The sequence below is a fragment of the Rhinopithecus bieti genome, unplaced genomic scaffold (assembly GCF_001698545.2).
Source record: "Rhinopithecus bieti isolate Rb0 unplaced genomic scaffold, ASM169854v2 scaffold_19722, whole genome shotgun sequence".
Lineage (NCBI taxonomy): Eukaryota > Metazoa > Chordata > Mammalia > Primates > Cercopithecidae > Rhinopithecus > Rhinopithecus bieti.
The window spans coordinates 1,508,622-1,527,225 of record NW_016809905.1 but is presented as its reverse complement, the minus strand read 5'-3'; the positions used below and the strand labels follow the sequence as shown (position 1 = coordinate 1,527,225).

The 18,604-nt window shown below is 40.7% G+C and overlaps 1 protein-coding gene across 3 annotated transcripts in view; it reads right to left on the bottom strand.

Annotated features, from left to right (window-relative positions):
* GLYAT (glycine-N-acyltransferase) overlaps positions 1-11,500 on the bottom strand; it is a 24,937-nt gene extending 13,437 nt beyond the window's left edge. The window contains exons 1-3 of one of the 3 annotated variants that reach the window (XM_017890850.1): positions 10,960-11,500; positions 9,763-9,901; positions 2,777-2,891 (exon numbers count right to left, since the gene is read on the bottom strand). In XM_017890850.1, coding sequence (XP_017746339.1) covers positions 2,777-2,854 — 78 coding nt within the window. In that variant the 5' untranslated portion in view covers positions 2,855-2,891; positions 9,763-9,901; positions 10,960-11,500. Of the gene's footprint in view, positions 1-2,776; positions 2,892-3,272; positions 3,367-9,762; positions 9,902-10,959 lie in introns of those variants that run through there. The other 2 variants (XM_017890849.1, XM_017890851.1) reach the window with 2 other exon arrangements.
* Between the last annotated feature and the right edge of the window lie 7,104 nt (positions 11,501-18,604).

Here is an 18,604-nt window from a genome sequence, read left to right as displayed (position 1 = left end):
ATCGAGCTCCTTACATTTTAAAAAAAATCTTATTACAATATTTCAGTTAAGACAAAATGCTGCTTTTTCAGAAGTACAGCCATTGCTCTTTCAGTTTGGTCTGGCTGGCAAAAAGGTGGCCTTATAATGTAAATAAAGCCACTTTAATAGTTAAAATTCAAAATCTTTTTTTTTCTTTTGCTAGCCATTTTCCTCCCACATCAGAGGTCTTGTTCCTCATAATTTAGGGTTCTCCTTTCGACTTGACCAAGAAAAATACAAAGAACAAAAATGTTAAGCAGAACTAACAATGATCACACAAATTATATGATTTCTGAGCACTGTAAGTGTAAGCAGAAATTAACACTAGGTAGTTGTTAAATGCTAACTTTAGTCGTGTAAAAAGTAAAGTAGAGGTTCCTCTTCAAAGAGACCTTCCTCCCCATCTAATTAGGAATAAATAAACTTTATAATTTGACCAGATCAGGGGAGATCAGGGATTCTCTGGAGGGGGTGCTTGCAGACCTCAGCAAATTGTCCTATTAGTTTGAGCCATAAAGGTAGCCATGCTGGTACCAAGGACCGATAGGAGATTTGTCAAAGGTCAGGGCATCTCCACTCAGAGTCCCCCCATGGTTACCAAAATCTGAACCCTGAAAATCAGTGACAGGTCTCAGTTAATTTGGAAAGTTTATTTTGCCAAGGTTGAGGATGTGCCCCTGACACAGCCTCAGGAAGTCCTGATGACATGTGCACAAGGAGGTCAGGGTACAACTTGGTTTTATATATTTTAGGGAGATATGAGACCTCAATCAATACACATAAGAAGTACATTGGTTCGGTTTGGAAAGGTGGGACATACTGAAACAAGGGACATTCTGAAGCAATGGCAGGAAGACTTGAAGCAGGGAGAAAGCTTTCAGGTCACAGATATGTGAGACACAAACAGTTCATTCTTTTGAGTTTCTGATTAGCCTTTCCAGAGAGGCAATCAGATATGCATCTATCTTAGCAACTTTGAATAAATAGAATGGGAGGCAAGTTTGCCCTAAGCAGTTTCCAGCTTGAGTTTTCTTTAGTGATTTTGGTGGCCCAAGATATTTTCCTTTCACACTAGTGAACAAAACATGGTGAGGCAGCTGTTATCAGTTGAATCAGTTGTAGTGAACATCTTTATGCATTTTATATCTAACAGAAGAATGGATGGACATTTTCTTAACTAGGCCTCAATTGTTGAGTAATAGTGAATTCTAGGTTATACACCTCCATCAAAAGCAAGTGGCATAAAAAATTTTAGAGTTCCATTAGGGGAAAATGTATGTCTTTTAGTATGCAACCAAAGAGGAGGAATGCTATTTCCTCATGAAAGGGAGGAGTCATGACGGCTTCCTTATCTCACCACAGAGAGGCTCCAAGAAGGAATCACTGGGAAACATCTAGAGTTTTCTCAAAATGTTTAGGATCCACTTAACACAAGGAATAAGGAGAAATTTAAGGCAGAAAATTCTACATCACAGAGTATTGAAAAAAATGTTTAGCCTAGAGAATTTTTTAAAGTAGCCACTAATCATAAAGATACCTCAAGTAAGTATACATACAGTGTCTAACTAATATGCCTTCCAAGAAAAATATTCTGTCTCTCTGGGAGGTTGTTTGGATCGTAAAGATTGTCATGTGAAGGCACTTAAATATTAGGTAATTTTGATTAATGTTAGTAGGAGCTGAAAGGTGGGTAACTTTAGATTTGGATTAGTTTACTTGAAGCCATATTGTGTTGTTAATAAATAAAGAATAAGGCTTGTTGTCTCATTAATTCATCTCTAATGAATGAAAATCAAACTATATAATCACAAAAGAATACTAATATTTTCTCCTTTATACTGAAAAGGGAATAGCAAATCATTTAGGGAATGGGTAATTTGAATGTATTTATCTGAAATGTATGCACTATATAGGAATGTCTTCCAAAACAATACAAATGTAAAAATAATTGTCCACTAAAGAGATACACACACACATACACATGAACAATTGTACTTGAGTTCCATTGGAGTAAGCCATATCCATTTGGTTGCTAAATATATATATACACAGACAAGAATCTGACTCTGTCATTGGAACTGCTCTTGCATAGTTCTGGATGTAGGCATTTACATATATATAAAAAATATATGTAAAACATATATATATAACATAGATATGTTTTATTTAATTCTGAGACCTCTAATTATTAATACCAGGTTAAGAGGGATATTGGGAGCTAGCCCTAAAGTAACTCGACATGCCTTAAATTCAGAGCAATTGGGAAATTTACATTAAAATATAAATTGATCTGTTATTTCAAAGAAGACTCATTCTGGTTAACCTCTCACTGGCAAGTTTCCTTTTGTAATAAATAAGTTAAACATTAATATGCAGCCTCAGCCAACTTTGTAGAACTCTGAGCAAATTTCCAGTGTTATTATTAAATGCTTCTTGGACAGGAGCAAGGAAGTAATTTTTTGAGTCAGCACAGAGCAAAAGTAGTGTTTAGACTAAGGCATAACTATGTTCATATCATTGCATTGCAACTCAGTATTTGTGGTATACTGAGAAAATTCGTTAACTGTCTTCATTTTCTTATCAGCAACATGGACATGGTAGTAAACATCTTGTAGAGAGGTAAGGCAAACTAAATGAGAGAAAACATGAAATACTGCCTGGCTCAAAATAGGTGCATCATAAATGTCAATCCCTTTCCCTCCTCTTTCACGGCAAGTTTGTCTTCTTTACTCCTCTCAGAATTTTCCATTATCACCTTTAAGGATGCTGGGAGGCTCTTCCTCAAGGATTTCTCCAGCATCTGCAGCATCTGGGCACCTTGTAATGGTAACATCACGGAGTTACAGGAGTGAGAAGAGCTAGAGGAGATTCTGAAACAAGAGTAGCAAGTTCTGTATTAATGACCAGGTTTTTCTTTAGTGCCTTTCAACTGCGGTCCTCAGCAAATCCAAGAGAAGATGAGACTGGTGGAAAACTCAAGGATCTTTCTCTGAGTTTTTCAGGTCTTTTTTCTTACCCTTTGATGAATTCCAGCCATTAGTTTCACTTTAGGTTAAAAAGCACATTTTAAAATACACATAATATCTTTTGAATTTTAGTTGCTATCAGTGATTCTCCTGACTCCTCTGGGAATGAGTTGTGTAAACTTGGGAAAGTTATTTAGTCTCTCGGTACTTTGGTTTCCTCAAAGGTAGATGGGATAATAGCACTATATCACTCAGAATTTTTGTGAGGATTAAAGGAATGAATACCTGCAATGTGCTTAGTAGAGTGTCGGTCTTACAGTAAGCACTGAACATTTGTTATTTATTCGATTACTACCACCACTCCTCTTCTCCTCCTCTTCCTTTTCTTCTTTCTCTCCACTTGAACCAAAGTCCTATATATTGCATGATATTTTTATACAGGCATTTTAATAAAGGGCATTCTGACATGGTCTAAATATAAACAACCTTTCAAAAATTATTACTGGGTCATATTCAAAACTTGGACTCTCACCAAGCCTCACACTTTGAAGCTAATTCCATCTCTAAGCCTTAAACTAGGATCTGTGGTACATTTTGTAGAAATTACTAGGTAATATAAAATAGCATTTTACATATTTGACTAGCTGCGTCAAATTGGGATTACCTAAACATTCCAGAACATCACAACTACCTGAAAAATGAAGAAAGATGCTGTGTCACTGTGTTCTGTTTTAGAACTGCGATATTTGGAAGAGAGCAAAGTAGATTCCAAGTGAAGGTAGGGCTATGAGAGGGTGTTGCATTAAAACTGGTCTGGTGCGTGATTCTATAATCAGGTAACCTCGTGATTTTAGAACATCAGTGAAAAGACTGTTGCTGTTACTGGTGGTGCATCTGTACAGGTCTGCAGCAACCTCAATTCTTGTCTCCTCAACAGAAAGAATTTGACCGAGGGGCAGAAGGCAGAAAGAGAGACCAGGGCAAGTTTTGGAGCAGGAGTAAATGTTTATTAAAACGCATGAGAGCAGGAAGGAAAAGAAGTAAAGTGCATTTGGAAAGGGGCCAAGTGGACGAACTGAGAGATGAAGTGTGCAGTTGGACCTTTTGACTGGGTTTTATATGTAGGCATACTTCTGGAGTCTTGTGTCCATTCTGCCCCGATTCTTCCCATGGGGGTGGACTGTGCACATATGCAGAGGCCTGCTAGCATGTGAGAGGTGAGCATGTGTAGTGTGAGCATGGAGTTGTATGCATCCTAACTTGAGACATTCTCCCTTAGCAGTTGAATGTCCCTAGAAGTAAAACTCTGCTATTTTGCCTCTGCATGCACATGCTTAAGCCCACTTGCCCATCTCCTGAGGTCTTGTCAGGAAGCTGCTGATCACCGTTTTCAGGTTTTTTCTGTGTATCTGGAGACTGACTTTGGCTGGCACTTGCTGTCACCAATTTTTATTTTAGAGAGACAGTTAACCACTGGACCATCACCTGATGGTTGCCTGATATATCTGGGTGTGGGGTGTGGGATGTGGGGCCTTCTCCTGCCCTGTGTATGCCTGACTAGCTACCTAGTGTAACATTTCCCCCACCATGAGTTCAAGACCCCAATTCTTTGGGGAAAATAGACAAAAGTCAGTCTTCTATAACTGCTTCCTGCTGACAGAGGGGTAGCAGTGGTGGTTCTGTGGATTTGGCCTCTTGCTAGCCATCAGGGCAGTAGTATCCAGCCAGGTTCAAGGGGGACAGGGGCAGGATTTTGATTTTGTCATGTCTCACTGATGGGCAACCTAGGGGTCCCCTGTAGAAGGGTGACTCTTGAATATTGAGAGGACAATATCCTTGCCTCTGGTTCCTACATTTCTCCTTTTTCTTAGTCCTGTTCTCCTTATTCTGTTCTTGGTTATAAAAGACTGAGAAGGCTAATTTGAGAATTTCCTGCATAAGGGCACTGGGTTCCAAGACTGACTTTTGTAATTTTCTCTCATTTCATTTTAGGCCAAGTATTACAAAGAAAACTAGTTTTTTTGTTTTGTTTTGTTTTAAGGTTTTGGGGACTCAGACTTTTCCTAGTTTGGGGGTATATATCTGCGTGTCATAACCTGTTTTATGGAGATGATTACCCATCTATGAAGAGAAAACAGAAGAGAAAAAGAAAAGAAAAAGGGAAAGAATATGCCCCTTCTTACTTTCCTGTTATTCCTGAAAGGGGCATCCCCATCATCCTTAAGGTTCCAGATTAACTGGTCTTACCATGTACCCTTACCCTTGGTCCTATCTCGTTACGATTGCGCACTTGAGAACACAGGAGACACTGGAGTGTACAGTAGGCCTCCTGTTCATCCTTGGGGTTCTGGAAAGAACTGGTGTTACCCTGTACCTCTAACCTTATCTTTATCTCTGTTCTAATAGTAATCTGTTAGCCTGGGACCAACCTTCATCTCTGTCCTGTGGGTCTCTTGCACCTGCCGGGCTGGCCTATATCCTTGTCTCCATGACTTTATAGTGATTCTTGCTCAAAGCATTCAAGCCAAAAATAAAAATGATTATCTCTTTTCTCAGATTATCATTTTGTGTGTTCCTTAAGTAGAAGAGAAGCTTTTCAGTTAACTGCCATAAGAGGGCTGGACTTCCCTCCCTTTAAATATGACCTTGAAGGTCTTGATGCATATTGAGAAGGGAGTAGGAGTGATTAGAGAAATGGAGACTACAGGAGGAAGTAGGAGGAAGCGAGAAGAACACTCATGAAAAGCCTTCGTATGCTTACAGAAACAGCAACCCTTGGATTTGAGAGGGCAATGTTTTGTTGCCCTCAACACAAAGGAGGAACCTCTGGAGGACGTGGGACTTAGGGCAAGAACTTGCAAATGATAAAGGAAGAATTTTCCCTCCCCTAAAGAGGTGCTGACTTAAAAAAAAAAAAAGAAAAGTAAGTGAGATCCTTAAAGTGTCTGCCCTATGCAGGAAGGCAAACTGTTTCAAAACACCAGAAAACTTAGCTCTGGGTTGTAACAGGAACAAAAAGCATATGTTAAGTCATAAGGCACTGGCAGAACTGGGGTTTCAATTAGTGTCTCTTTTTTATTTTTGGCAATGTGCCAACAGATAGGGAGCGGGTTGGAGGTCATCCGAGCTTGTAGGATAAAAACATGTATAAATTTCAGGGGAGATCTGCAAGGGAGCTCATGCCTTTGCTGCTGCACGAATGCAGTAAGAGCCATGGGTGCATGAATAACAGGAAGTGTGTGTTTAAGAAGTCACGTGGCATGTGAAGTGAAAGAAGAGTCAGACTTGTCTTCAAGCCAGACAGTTTGGTAGGTGTGCAAGACAATTTCAGATCACACAGAGAAATCAGGAGATAGAGGGTGCAGCTTCTTGTGAAAGAGTCATTTTTAGTTGAAAAAGCAGAGGAAATCCCAGGCATTGCACTTTTAGGCTTTAGCCCTATCACTCTCACAAACCTCCTGTTCAGGAGGGCCATTAGTTCCTCACTTCTACTCAGTGCAGGCCCGAAGGTCCTTCCCACTCCCATGAGCCACCTATCAGGGTGAACCGAGAGATCAATCACGGGGAGCAGAGCCACTTGCGGCTGACAGGAATTGTTCCTGGGATTGGTTAGTAAGCAGGAGAGTGAAAAGGGAGAAGAAAATATCGTACAGGGGTTGAATGTCTCCATCTGAAGAAGGCGAGATGTAGAGGTGTCTTACCACTGGTGAACATATCCAAGTCATGCAGCACCAAAGTATGTTGGCAGCATAATGTACCCAAGTCATGAGGGCTCCACTCACCCCAAGAAATGTCAGGCAACCATCAGATGATGATCAGGTGGTTGTTAATTGACTTTCTAAAATAATAATTGGTTACAGCCAGTGCCAGCCAAAGGTAGTCTCTCAATAGATAGAGAACCTAAAACCGGTGATCAGCAGCTTCCTGATATCTCAGGATTTGGGCGAGTGGACTCAAGCATGTGCATTCAAGGATAAAATGGTGAAGTTTAATTGGTATGTGACCTTCTAGGGACATTTGATTGGTAAAGGAAGAACACCTTAAATGAGCACGCATACAGTTCCAGTAAACACACGGCACATGCTCACCTCGCAAGTGCTAGCAGGCCACTGCACATGTGGACAACCCACCACAAGGGAAGAATCAGGGGAGAATGGACCTAAGAGCCCAGAAATATGCCAACATGTAAAACTCCAAGGCAAAAGTTCAAACTACTCACCTGATCTCTCAGGTCACCCACTTTGCCCTCTTCCAAGTTCACTTTAGTTCTTTTCCTTCTTGCTCTAAAGCCTTTTTTTTTTTTTTTTTTTTTTTTTTTTTTTTTTTTTTTTTGAGATGGAGTCTCACTCTGTCACCCACACTGGAGTGCAGTGTGCAGTGGTGCAATCTCGGCTCACTGCAACCTCCAGTTCCCAGGTTCAAGCAAGTTTCCTGCCTCAGAGTAGCTGGGATTACAGGCACGCAACACCACACCTGGCTAATTTTTGTATTTTTAGTAGAGATGGGGTTTTACCATGTTTGTCAGGCTGGTCTCGAACCCCTGACCTCGTCATCCGCCCACCTCGGCCTCACAAAGTGCTGGGATTACAGGCGTGAGCCACCGCGCCCGGCTAAAGCTTTTTAAAAAATGTTCACTCTAGCTCTTAAAACTTGCCTTAGTCTCTCCTTCCACCTTATGCCCCTCAGCTGAATTCTTCTAAGGAGAGAATTGAGGTTGCTGCAGACCCATAAGAATTAACTACCAGTAACAGTGCTTTGCTTCCAGCCAAGAGAGGACAACAGAACTTGAATTTACCTGTCCACCTAAAACAATAACAATTTTCGTATGTTGAACATCAGGACATGCAGAAAGAACTATGATCTCTGAGAAAAGGAAAACAGAAAAGGTGAGTCCTAGAATTGCACCAGCTTATTATCTGATGGCAGTTTTCAGGTTGAAGTTTAGGAGATGGAATCTAATCAAAGCACAAGGACTCTCACTGATTGAGCTTACTGAGGTTTTGGAGCTTAAGGAGGCCAATGGGGAGCTTCATTGAGAGAGTAAACAGATGAGAGAGACAAAGAGAGAGCAAGAAAGAAAAAGAAAAAAAGGAAAGAAAGAGGAAAAGAAGAAGGAAGGAAGGAGAGAAGAAAAGAAAAGAAAAGTCCCTAGAGTCTGGCTAATTACCCATCTGAGCATATATAAAAAGAAACTACCTTAATACCTTAGCCCATGGATTCTCCCTTTACCGTCTGACTCTAGTCTACCCTTCTAGCCTCTTCTGTTGCTACTGTCCACCATGTAGGACCACAGTGCATTTCTTCAACACAGTGTCTGCTTAGCTCCTCTAGTCTCTCTACATTTATTCTCAGTTTGAAATTTCCTACTTCAGCTCTGCCTTCTAAATTAAGCTTCCACTTACCCCTTCAAGTTTACCTGTACAGCCTATTATCCCTAGTGCTCTTTTCACTGTCTCTTATGTCTGGCTGAATAAGTCACTCCCTTTTCTGTACTTTCATAAGTGTTTATGCATATTTCAATTATATAACTTGTTATTTGGGTTAAAGTTTTCTTCTTTCAATTGATAAATATCATATATATTTATGCTGTTCAATATGATGTTTTAAAGTCAAATTTCATTTTGTTTTCTAGATGTTGAATTCTTGTGAGGCAAGAAGCTCATATTACTTATTCTTTTATCAGTAATTCTTATCACAGTATTTGGCACATAGTAGGCCCTCAATACGTAAGTAACAAATGATTGAATACATGAAATGCTTGTATTAATTTGTCTGTCTAATCACTCCACTTTCCAAAAGTATAGAGACATTAATGTATTCATTCAGTAAACATATATATGTTAAATGCATAATATATCCTGGACATGAGAAAAGTTTCCAGCTATTTTGTACTACATTATATCTTAAAGAAAACTCCAGACCATATCTCTTATCTAAGGGTCTTAGGATGATAAAAGCATAACATTCCTAAAGGCTAATCTTGTCTTTTCTCTAGAGGCAACTCCTAAGGAAGTTATAAAGTAGAGTTAAAATAGAGTTTAATGCCAAGTCTGTGGGGTGTGATATTACAGTATTTTCTGAAGAGTAAAGTTTGGAACCGCCCTCTAAGGATGTACTTACAAACTAACAACCAAGTATGGCTCTCATGCTTGGTTGGGGCAAACTGAAAGCTACTGAGGCTGAGGTTCTTCCAGGAAATCTGACACAACCACGGCAGCTGGCAGCACTGGGCAATGAGTAGCATCCCTGGGCGTAAACTCCAGAATCTTTGATCCTGGTCCAGTTATTACAGAAGTGGAAATTCGTCCAAAGAAAACAATTTAAAAGAAGAAAACAACTCTAGGCTGAGCATGGTGGCTTATACCTGTCATTCCAGCACTTTCAGAGGCCAAGGAGGGAGGATTAATTGAGGGCAAAAGTTTGAGACCAGCCTGGTCAACACAGCAAGACCACAACCTCTACAAAAATAAAAATTACTTGGGTATGGTGGCACACACCTGTAGCCCTTAGCTACTCAGGAGGCTAAAGTGGGAAGATTCTAACAGCTTTCATCACTCCATGCAAGTAATTTGCTGTTTTGTGTAAGTAGGGAAAAAAATGTGTTCTGCAAATCAGACCTCATTCAGATCTTTCCCACTACCTTGCTTTTACTGCAGGTACTTGAATGGGAAGGAGAGTAAGAGAGTATTGCCTACATAATCTGACCACAGTCTCACAGGGTGAGTTTTGGTACAACTCTTCCAGAAATTTCTGAGTTGTAGCTTGTAATGCAGACCTTGTACTAAGTTGGCAAAAAATTCTGATGTCAGTTCCAGTGGAATCCAACCCTGGACTCAGTTGAGCCCACAGCAATTTCAATGTTCCAATGAGTTATGTTCATACTACTGCACTCCAGTCTGGGTAACAGAGGGTCTCTAAATACAAAACAAAACAAAAACTCTAAACAGAATTTTATAAAGTCACACAAACATAAGCAAGTCCTGAACAAAATCTCTATCTGCCTCAATAGGGGAAGATAGCATAAAATGATCCAACAGAGTGATGCAACCCTAAGACATTAACATAATGCATACAGACATAATATATAATACTTATAGACACATGGGAGAGTGTTCAAATAAAATGAGAAAATATAGGACACAAAACAGTTCACATACAACACATAAAGTTCAAATTTAAGAGAGAACAAAGGCAAATAGGAATCAATAAGTAAATGGTGGTAGTACAATTGTAGATTAAATCTTTAAAGTAAAATTTGTTTTCTGTATAATTTAAATAAATCTTGTCTGTGTTATTGTCTTATTGATCTACTTATTTCCTCTCTCACTTTCAGGGCAGCAACCTTCTCATCAGTAGTGTAAGGAAAAAACTGCCTCCCTTATAATGTGACCAGGATTAAATACAGTAATGTTTCCAGTGTCTCCACACACTCAGTATTCTGTTCATCTACCTGCTTTCAAGAAGCTCTCAAATCTTTCTTTATTCGTTTATTAGTTCAGAGCACAAACTTCTAAGGATTTTCATGGTAGCTAGCAAACTGCCTTTTACAAAATAGGTGTCAGATATGTGTTTCTTAAATGGAAGTTACTCCTTTTCCTTGAGCATAGTTGCCTGCGTATTTCTGAACATAACACAATATGCGCACTTTAATTTGCCTCACTTAAGTGAAAGAGGTGTCACAAAGCAATAATTACATTAAAAATAAATTTTATTGTGGATATTTAAAGTATATAATATGTTATGAGAACATATAGGTAGTGAAAACGTTACCGTTGTGAAGCAAATTGATATATCTATTACCTCACATAGTTACTTATTTTTGTTGTTTTTGTGGCAAGAGCAGCTATAACCCCACTCATGTAGCCTGAATCGCATATACAATGCAATTCTATTAACTATAGTTCTCATGCTGTACATTAGCTCTCTAGACTTGTTCATCCTATGTATCCGATACTTAGTAATGAGTCCTTACCTGAAAAGCAAGTCTCTGCAGATGTTTCCAGGAAGAAATGATGAGCCGCACGCACCCTTCTGGGAGATGAAATTTCTCCCTGATGCAGTCGGTTCAGCAGAGTCTCGCAGAGTAAGTTTTGATACACCTCCTCCAGAAATTTCTGAGCTTTGGTTTGTAATGTGGACCTTGTACTAGGCTGGCAAAAAATATCTGGTGTCAATTCTAGTGGAATTCAGCCCTGCACCTCAAAGGCCCGTGTTGAAGGAATTGGCTCTGCGTGGTTGAGAAGCTGGCTGTATGCCCCTGAGCTTCTCTTTTTAAAACATACAATGCTTTTTGTCCTCACAGGTCGTGGAATTACTATGAAAACCAAAGCTGTGTGAAACCAACAGGCCAGATACTGGAAGGAGGGTCAGATTATGTAGGCACTACCCTCACCTCTTTCCCATTCAAGTATCTGTAATAGAAGCAAGGCAGTGGGAAAGATATGAATGAGGTCTGATTTGCAGAATGCAATAAAACAGCAAATTACTTGCATGAAGTGACAAAAGCTGTTAGAATCTTCCCTTTGAAAGACAAGCTGTGTCCCCTCCCATGCCCATTTTGAAGCTGTAGCAAAACATTCTGACAATGATTCATTGTGGACACTTCTTAGTCTTACAGAGAAGGACCATTGAGCTCAGCATGGTTGAACTGGTTAGATGTTAAGCCCAGAGCTTTTGCACTCTGAAGTCCTCACTACTATACTTTCCACTTGCTCAGAAAAGAAGGGAGGGTTCATAGCAAAGATAATTTGAGTCTCAACTCCACTGTGTAAAACAGCCAACATGGGGAGTTTGACACTCTCCAGGTCCTTGTTCTCATCACCTCATTCCCAGGTTAGTCAATATCTTTATTGTAGAGGGAGGAACATACACGCTAATCAGAGGAGCAGGGACACAAGAGGCTAGGTTGAGATAGAGGGACGAAAATCGTGTGTGTTCCTTCATTCAATGGATCAGAACAGAGCAAGTTTGCACATATTTTTCTCTGTACTGTCTAGGAGCCCTGCCACTCTTAGAACATTAATTCTCCATCTTTTCTCCTGGGGTTGAAGTCATTATAGTCTTCCATTACTCTTTCTTCAAGGCCACTGAGACTGTTCTATCATTTATTAACCCAGTGGATCTCTTGACTCCAGTAGGGTTCATGTCTCACAAAGGATATATCTAACTGCAACAAAACACTCCTTTATTCCAAGCCCAGAAACCAGACCCCTCCTATTCTGTCTCCTTTAGCTCCTACACTCACACAGTCAGGCAACAGACCAGGATTCAGTGGTGTCTCTCATTCAGTCCATTTACATTTAAGGTTAATATTGTTATGTGTGAACTTGATCCTGCCATTATGATATTAACTGGTTATTTTGCTCGTTAGTTGATGCAGTTTCTTCCTAGCCTCGATGGTCTTTACATTTTGGCATGTTTTTGCAATGGCTGGTACCGGTTGTTCCTTTCCATGTTTAGGGCTTCCTTCAGGGTCTCTTGTAAGGCAGGCCTGGTGGTGACAAAATCTCTAAGCATTTGCTTATCTGTAAAGGATTTTATTTCTCCTTCACTTATGAAACTTAGTTTGGCTGGATATGAAATTCTGGGTTTAAAATTCTTTTCTTTAAGAACGTTGAATATTGGCCCCCACTCTCTTCTGGCTTGTAGAGTTTCTGCCGAGAGATCTGCTGTTAGTCTGATGGGCTTCCCTTTGTGGGTAACCCGACCTTTCTCTCTGGCTGCCCTTAAGATTTTTTCCTTCATTTCAACTTTGGTGAATCTGGCAATTATGTGTCTTGGAGTTGCTCTTCTGGAGGAGTATCTTTGTGGCGTTCTCTGTATTTCCTGAATTTGAATGTTGGCCTGCCCTACTAGGTTGGGGAAGTTCTCCTGGATGATATCCTGAAGAGTGTTTTCCAACTTGGTTCCATTTTCCCCCTCACTTTCAGGCACCCCAATCAGACGTAGATTTGGTCTTTTTACATAATCCCATACTTCTTGCAGGCTTTGTTCATTTCTTTTTCTTCTTTTTTCTTTTGGTTTCTCTTCTCGCTTCATTTCATTCATTTGATCCTCAATCGCTGATACTCTTTCTTCCAGTTGATCGAGTCGGTTACTGAAGCTTGTGCATTTGTCACGTATTTCTCGTGTCATGGTTTTCATCTCTGTCATTTCGTTTATGACCTTCTCTGCATTAATTAGTCTAGCTGTCAATTCTTCCACTCTTTTTTCAAGATTTTTAGTTTCTTTGTGCTGGGTACATAATTCCTCCTTTAGCTCTGAGAAGTTTGATGGACTGAAGCCTTCTTCTCTCATCTCGTCAAAGTCATTCTCCATCCAGCTATGATCATTTGCTGGCAATGAGCTGCGCTCCTTTGCAGGGGGAGATGCGCTCTTATTTTTTGAATTTCCAGCTTTTCTGCCCTGCTTTTTCCCCATCTTTGTGGTTTATCTGCCTCTGGTCTTTGATGATGGTGATGTACTGATGGGGTTTTGGTGTGGGTGTCCTTCCTGTTTGTTAGTTTTCCTTCTAACAGTCAGGACCCTCAGCTGTAGGTCTGTTAGAGATTGCTTGAGGTCCACTCCAGACCCTGTTTGCCTGGGTGTCAGTAGCAGAGGCTGCAGAAGATAGAATATTGCTGAACAGCGAGTGTACTTGTCTGATTCTTGCTTTGGAAGCTTCCTCTCAGGGGTGTACTCCACCCCTGAGGTGTGGGGTGTTGGTCTGCCCCTAGTGGGGGATGTCTCCCAGTTAGGCTACTCAGGGGTCAGGGACCCACTTGAGCAGGCAGTCTGTCCGTTCTCAGATCTCAACCTCCGTGTTGGGAGATCCACTGCTTTCTTCAAAGCTGTCAGACAGAATTGTTTGTGTCTGCAGAGGTTTCTGCTGCTCTGTTGTTGTTGTTTAGCTTTGCCCTGTCCCCAGTGGTGGAGTCTACAGAGACATGCAGGCCTCCTTGAGCTGCTATGAGCTCCACCCAGTTTGAGCTTCCCAGCAGCTTTGTTTACCTACTTAAGCCTCAGCAATGATGGGCGCCCCTCCTCCAGCCTCGCTGCTGCCTTGTTAGATCGCAGAGTGCTGTGCTAGCAATGAGGGAGGCTCCGTGGGTGTGGGACCCTCCCGGCCAGGTGTGGTATATAATCTCCTGGTGTGCCTGTTTGCTAAGACCCTTGGTAAAGCGCAGTATTGGGGTGGGAGTTACCCGATTTTCCAGGTGTTGTGTGTCTCAGTTCCCCTGGCTAGGAAAAGGGATTCCCTTCCCCTTGTGCTTCCCAGGTGAGGCGATGCCTCACCCTGCTTCAGCTCTCGCTGGTGGGGCTGCAGCAGCTGACCAGCACCGATTTTCCGGCACTCCCTAGTGAGATGAACCCAGTACCTCAGTTGAAAATGCAGAAATCACCTGTCTTCTGTGTCCCTCGCGCTGGGAGCTGGAGACTGGAGCTGTTCCTATTCGGCCATCTTGCTCCGCCCCCTCCAGTCTTAGTGTTCTAAGTGGTTTTCCTCTGGGATCTGAATTGAAGTGCTAGCAATGATGACAGAAGTAGCATAGCAGAGTGGCTTGCAGCAAGGATGACTGCTCCAAACTAATAGGCTGACATCTTGACTGTACGACTTACCTATTGTGTGACCTTGATCAAATGATTTCACCTTTTCTTGCCTCCGTTTCTATGTCAATAAAGGGAATTAAATAATTCCCCTTAGGAATCTTCGTAGGGTCTTGAAGAAAAATTAAGTGGTCCCCCTGTGTGCTTTCTTACCTAAGCAGGTCCTATACTTAATTGGAATTCAGGATACTTGATTATCCATGCCCTCAGATCCCTAATGAATTTCAGAACATGAATGATTTTGTAGTTTATTCAGATTTTTCTCATCACTAGTGTGGGAGCAATGCTTTTTCCAGCTTTGTAAATCCTAAGTAGAATCAGAACTAAGATTGTCTTTTCTTAATTTAGTTATGTATAGTTATAATTGCTTAGACAACTTCCCAATACATGGTAAGCACATAGAAATGCTTTACTTAATAAAGAATTATCTAATGCAGTGTATTATGCATATACACATGTGTGCATGAAATATTTAGTAAATATTTTTTCCCTAAGGTTCTAGGTCAAGTCAGTTTTCATAAGACTCACGACACAATGGAGAGACAAATTTCTATTGCAGAAATATATGTACGCTGCCCCACTGCCCCTTGCAAAAAGACTCTTAATAACTCCCTTAATTCATTACATGTCAAAAATCAATTTTGGACTTTTTAGACTAGTTTATTCTATATATTAGTGCACACATTCTTGCATCACAGTGTCGGATAAAGTTTGCCTCCATCTGGAACATCTGTCACTCAGAAATTATACCTGATAACACTATATTAAAATATAGTCAAATGAACCAGGCATGGTACAGTGGGGCATGCCTGTTAGTCCCAGCTACTCAGTATAGTAGGCAGAAGGATTGCTTGAGCCTGGGAGTTTGAGACCAGGCTGGGCAACATAGCAAGACCCTGTCTGTAAAAATAAAAAACAGGCCGGGCGCGGTGGCTCACGCCTGTAATCCCAGCACTTTGGGAGGCCGAGGTGGGCGGATCATGAGGTCAGGCGATCGAGACCATCCTGGCTAACACGTGAAACCCCATCTCTACTAAAAATACAAAAAAAAAAAAATTTGCTGGGCGTGGTGGCGGGTGCCTGTAGTCCCAGCTACTCGGGAGGCTGAGGCAGAAGAATGGCGTGAACCTGGGAGGCAGAGCTTGCAGTGAGCTGAGATGGCACCACTGCACTCCAGCCTGGGCGACAGAGTGAGACCGTGTCTCAAAAAAAAAAAAAACAACAACAAAAAATAAACATATAGCCACATAGCCAAATACTAATGCATAACTTGATAACTGATCAAAGGAATTGAAGTAAATCACCTCCATCTTCTCAGGAGCTGATTTTGGGGTGTAAAAGAAGAACTTCTGTTGTATGGGCCGGTAATCAACATGGAACTTTCAAGAGATGAGAAAATCCCACCAGACTTACTTCAAAATGTTCAAAAGTTGTACCCCTCTTACACTGGAGAGAAAGAGTTCTAAACTGTGAAAATAACAGCAATCCCAAAATACATTATTTCTTGAAGACTTGTTAAAGGAAGTGACTACAACTTAGTACCTAAAAGAGAAGCACATTACTTAGTGCTTTTCAGGCTGGTGGTGTGAAAGAAGGGAAAATTCTCTCTTGTCCTGGTTAAACAGGCCCTATATGCTTGAGGTGGGTCTTTCTAAGCATCCCTATTTCTCATCCCCATGAAAACCAATCTCAGCCTTGTCTCTATGGCAGATGTCACATAATAGTGTGTTATTTACCCATTTACACAATGCTTGTATAACCATTGCCTCTTGAACTAAATAATTTGTTTTTTGTTTCAAAAGTTCACAAACGGAAATAGCTTGCCTTGAATCTCAGATAAGACTTTAGATCTTTAGACTTTAGAGTTGGTTCTGGAACAAGTTAGGACTTTTGGAAACTATTGGGATGGAATGATTATATTTTGCAATGTGAAAAAGACATTTGACTTGGGAGGCCAGAGGAGGAATACTATGGATTAGATATGCTTTGTTTGTTCCTTCCAAATCTCACATTGAAATCTGATCCCCTTGTTGGAGGTGGGGCCTGGTGGGAGGTGTTTGATCGTGGAGCTGATCCTTCATGAATGGCTTGGTGCCATTTTTGTGGTAACAGGTGAGTTCTCACTCTATTAGTTCGCACGGAACTGATTGTTGAAAAGAGCCTGGCACCTCCCCCATCTCTCTCTTGCTTCCTCACTCCCATGTGATCTCTGCACACACCAATTCCCTTTCACCTTATGCCATATGTGGAAGTAGACTGATGCCCTCACCAGAAAAAAGGTGCTGGCACCATACTTCTTGTACAGACTGCATAACCATGAGACAAATAAATATCTTTTATTCCTAAATTATCCAGCCTCCAGCACTCCTTAATAGCAATGCAAATGGTCTAAGACACTACCATACCCCCAGTGGTAGCATACACTTACTAATGTTAGAATAGGATCCTGAGCTGAGGACAATTTCCTGCCCCTATAGAGGTAGAAAACCTTTATTTATTTTACCCATCTCTAGCAGTACTGGGTGTTTACTTGTGCCTTGAAGGTGGCAGGGTTTGTGGCCCATTCACCAGCAGATTAAGGGTTTTACCTTATAGGCGAAGAGAATCCAGGCAGGAGTTGGACTTCATGTCTTTTCCTCATGACATTCCCTCCAGAACCAAGGGAGGCACTTTCTGGTTTTCTGCTTGTCTCTAATATTTAACGTTGGCACCTGGGCACGGTCCATGCAAAAACACATGAGTAGGTGGAATTGCTCTTGTGTCTGAGGCTCCCAGAAGTTCTATATTGTCATAGTAGCTAAGATTTGGCCTTCAGCAATTGAGTACAATTTTAACTAATTTTTTAAATTAAATTGCATGGAAGCCACCTTATTCTTGTACTCTACCACAGTTGAGAAAGTACATGTATCTTTTCTTACCTCAGAAAATCCTGCCTTTTAAAAAAAAAAAAATTAGAAACTTGGTTACCCTGTACCTTCATATCCCTAAAGAGTTTCAGAATATGTGTGGTTTTTGTAGTTTGTCCAGCCTTGTCTTATCATTAGGGTGAAAACAATGCTTTTTTCCAGCTTTTAAATCCTAGGAGGAAACCGTATTAAGGCTGTATTTTCTTAATTGAGATATGCATTCTTCCGTCTTACTTGTGCCATTTATCCAGGTATGACATGAAGGATTAGCAACGATTGGAAAATATTGTTCAATTACTCGTAACTGGTTGGACTATATAATTTACACTGATTATTCTGATGGGTAAAATGGGTTATGGTCTTGGTTATTTATTTTGTCAACTAAATTAAAGGATAAAATTGCATGACCATCCTACATGGATGCTTTCTATGTGTAGGATCATTCTTTATCATGAATCCATTCTGCCAGGTATACTGCATACCTAAAGGTTTTTCACTTCTGGTTCTTTGTAAGGAGAAAAAAATCTACTAAGGATATTGAACAGCCAAACACTCAGAATGGTCTGAGATGCTCAGAGGACAAGTAGTCATTATCCATGATTGGCACAGAAGAGCCAGAGTCCCATGGTCGTAAAGAAGATCTCAGATGCTTCACAAGAGAGTAATCAACTTTGGTGGAGCTGCAAGATCATTTTCTCTGGGTTTTGATATGACCAACACTCTGTTATATCCCAGGATTATTTGTATCTCATTTTCTAGCACAAGAACGTTTCATGTACTTATATTGGTTACAAAAGGTGCATTGTTGGTAAGGTTAGTGTAATATACTATTGTCATAGTCTGTTCAGGCTGCTATGACAAAAATACTATCAACTGGGTGGCTTAGACAGCAAACATTTGTTTCTCACAGTTCTGGAAACTGAAAAGCTGAAAATCAAAAGGCCAGAATGTTGAGTGTCTGGTAAGGGCTTGCTTCCTGGTTCATAGACTGCCATCCTCTTGATGTGTTCTCCCTTGGCAGAAAGAGTGAGGGAGAGAGAGCTCTGGGGTCTCTTTAATAAGTCCACTAATTCCATTCACAAGGACTCCACCTTCATTACCTAATTACCTCCTAAAAGTCCCACC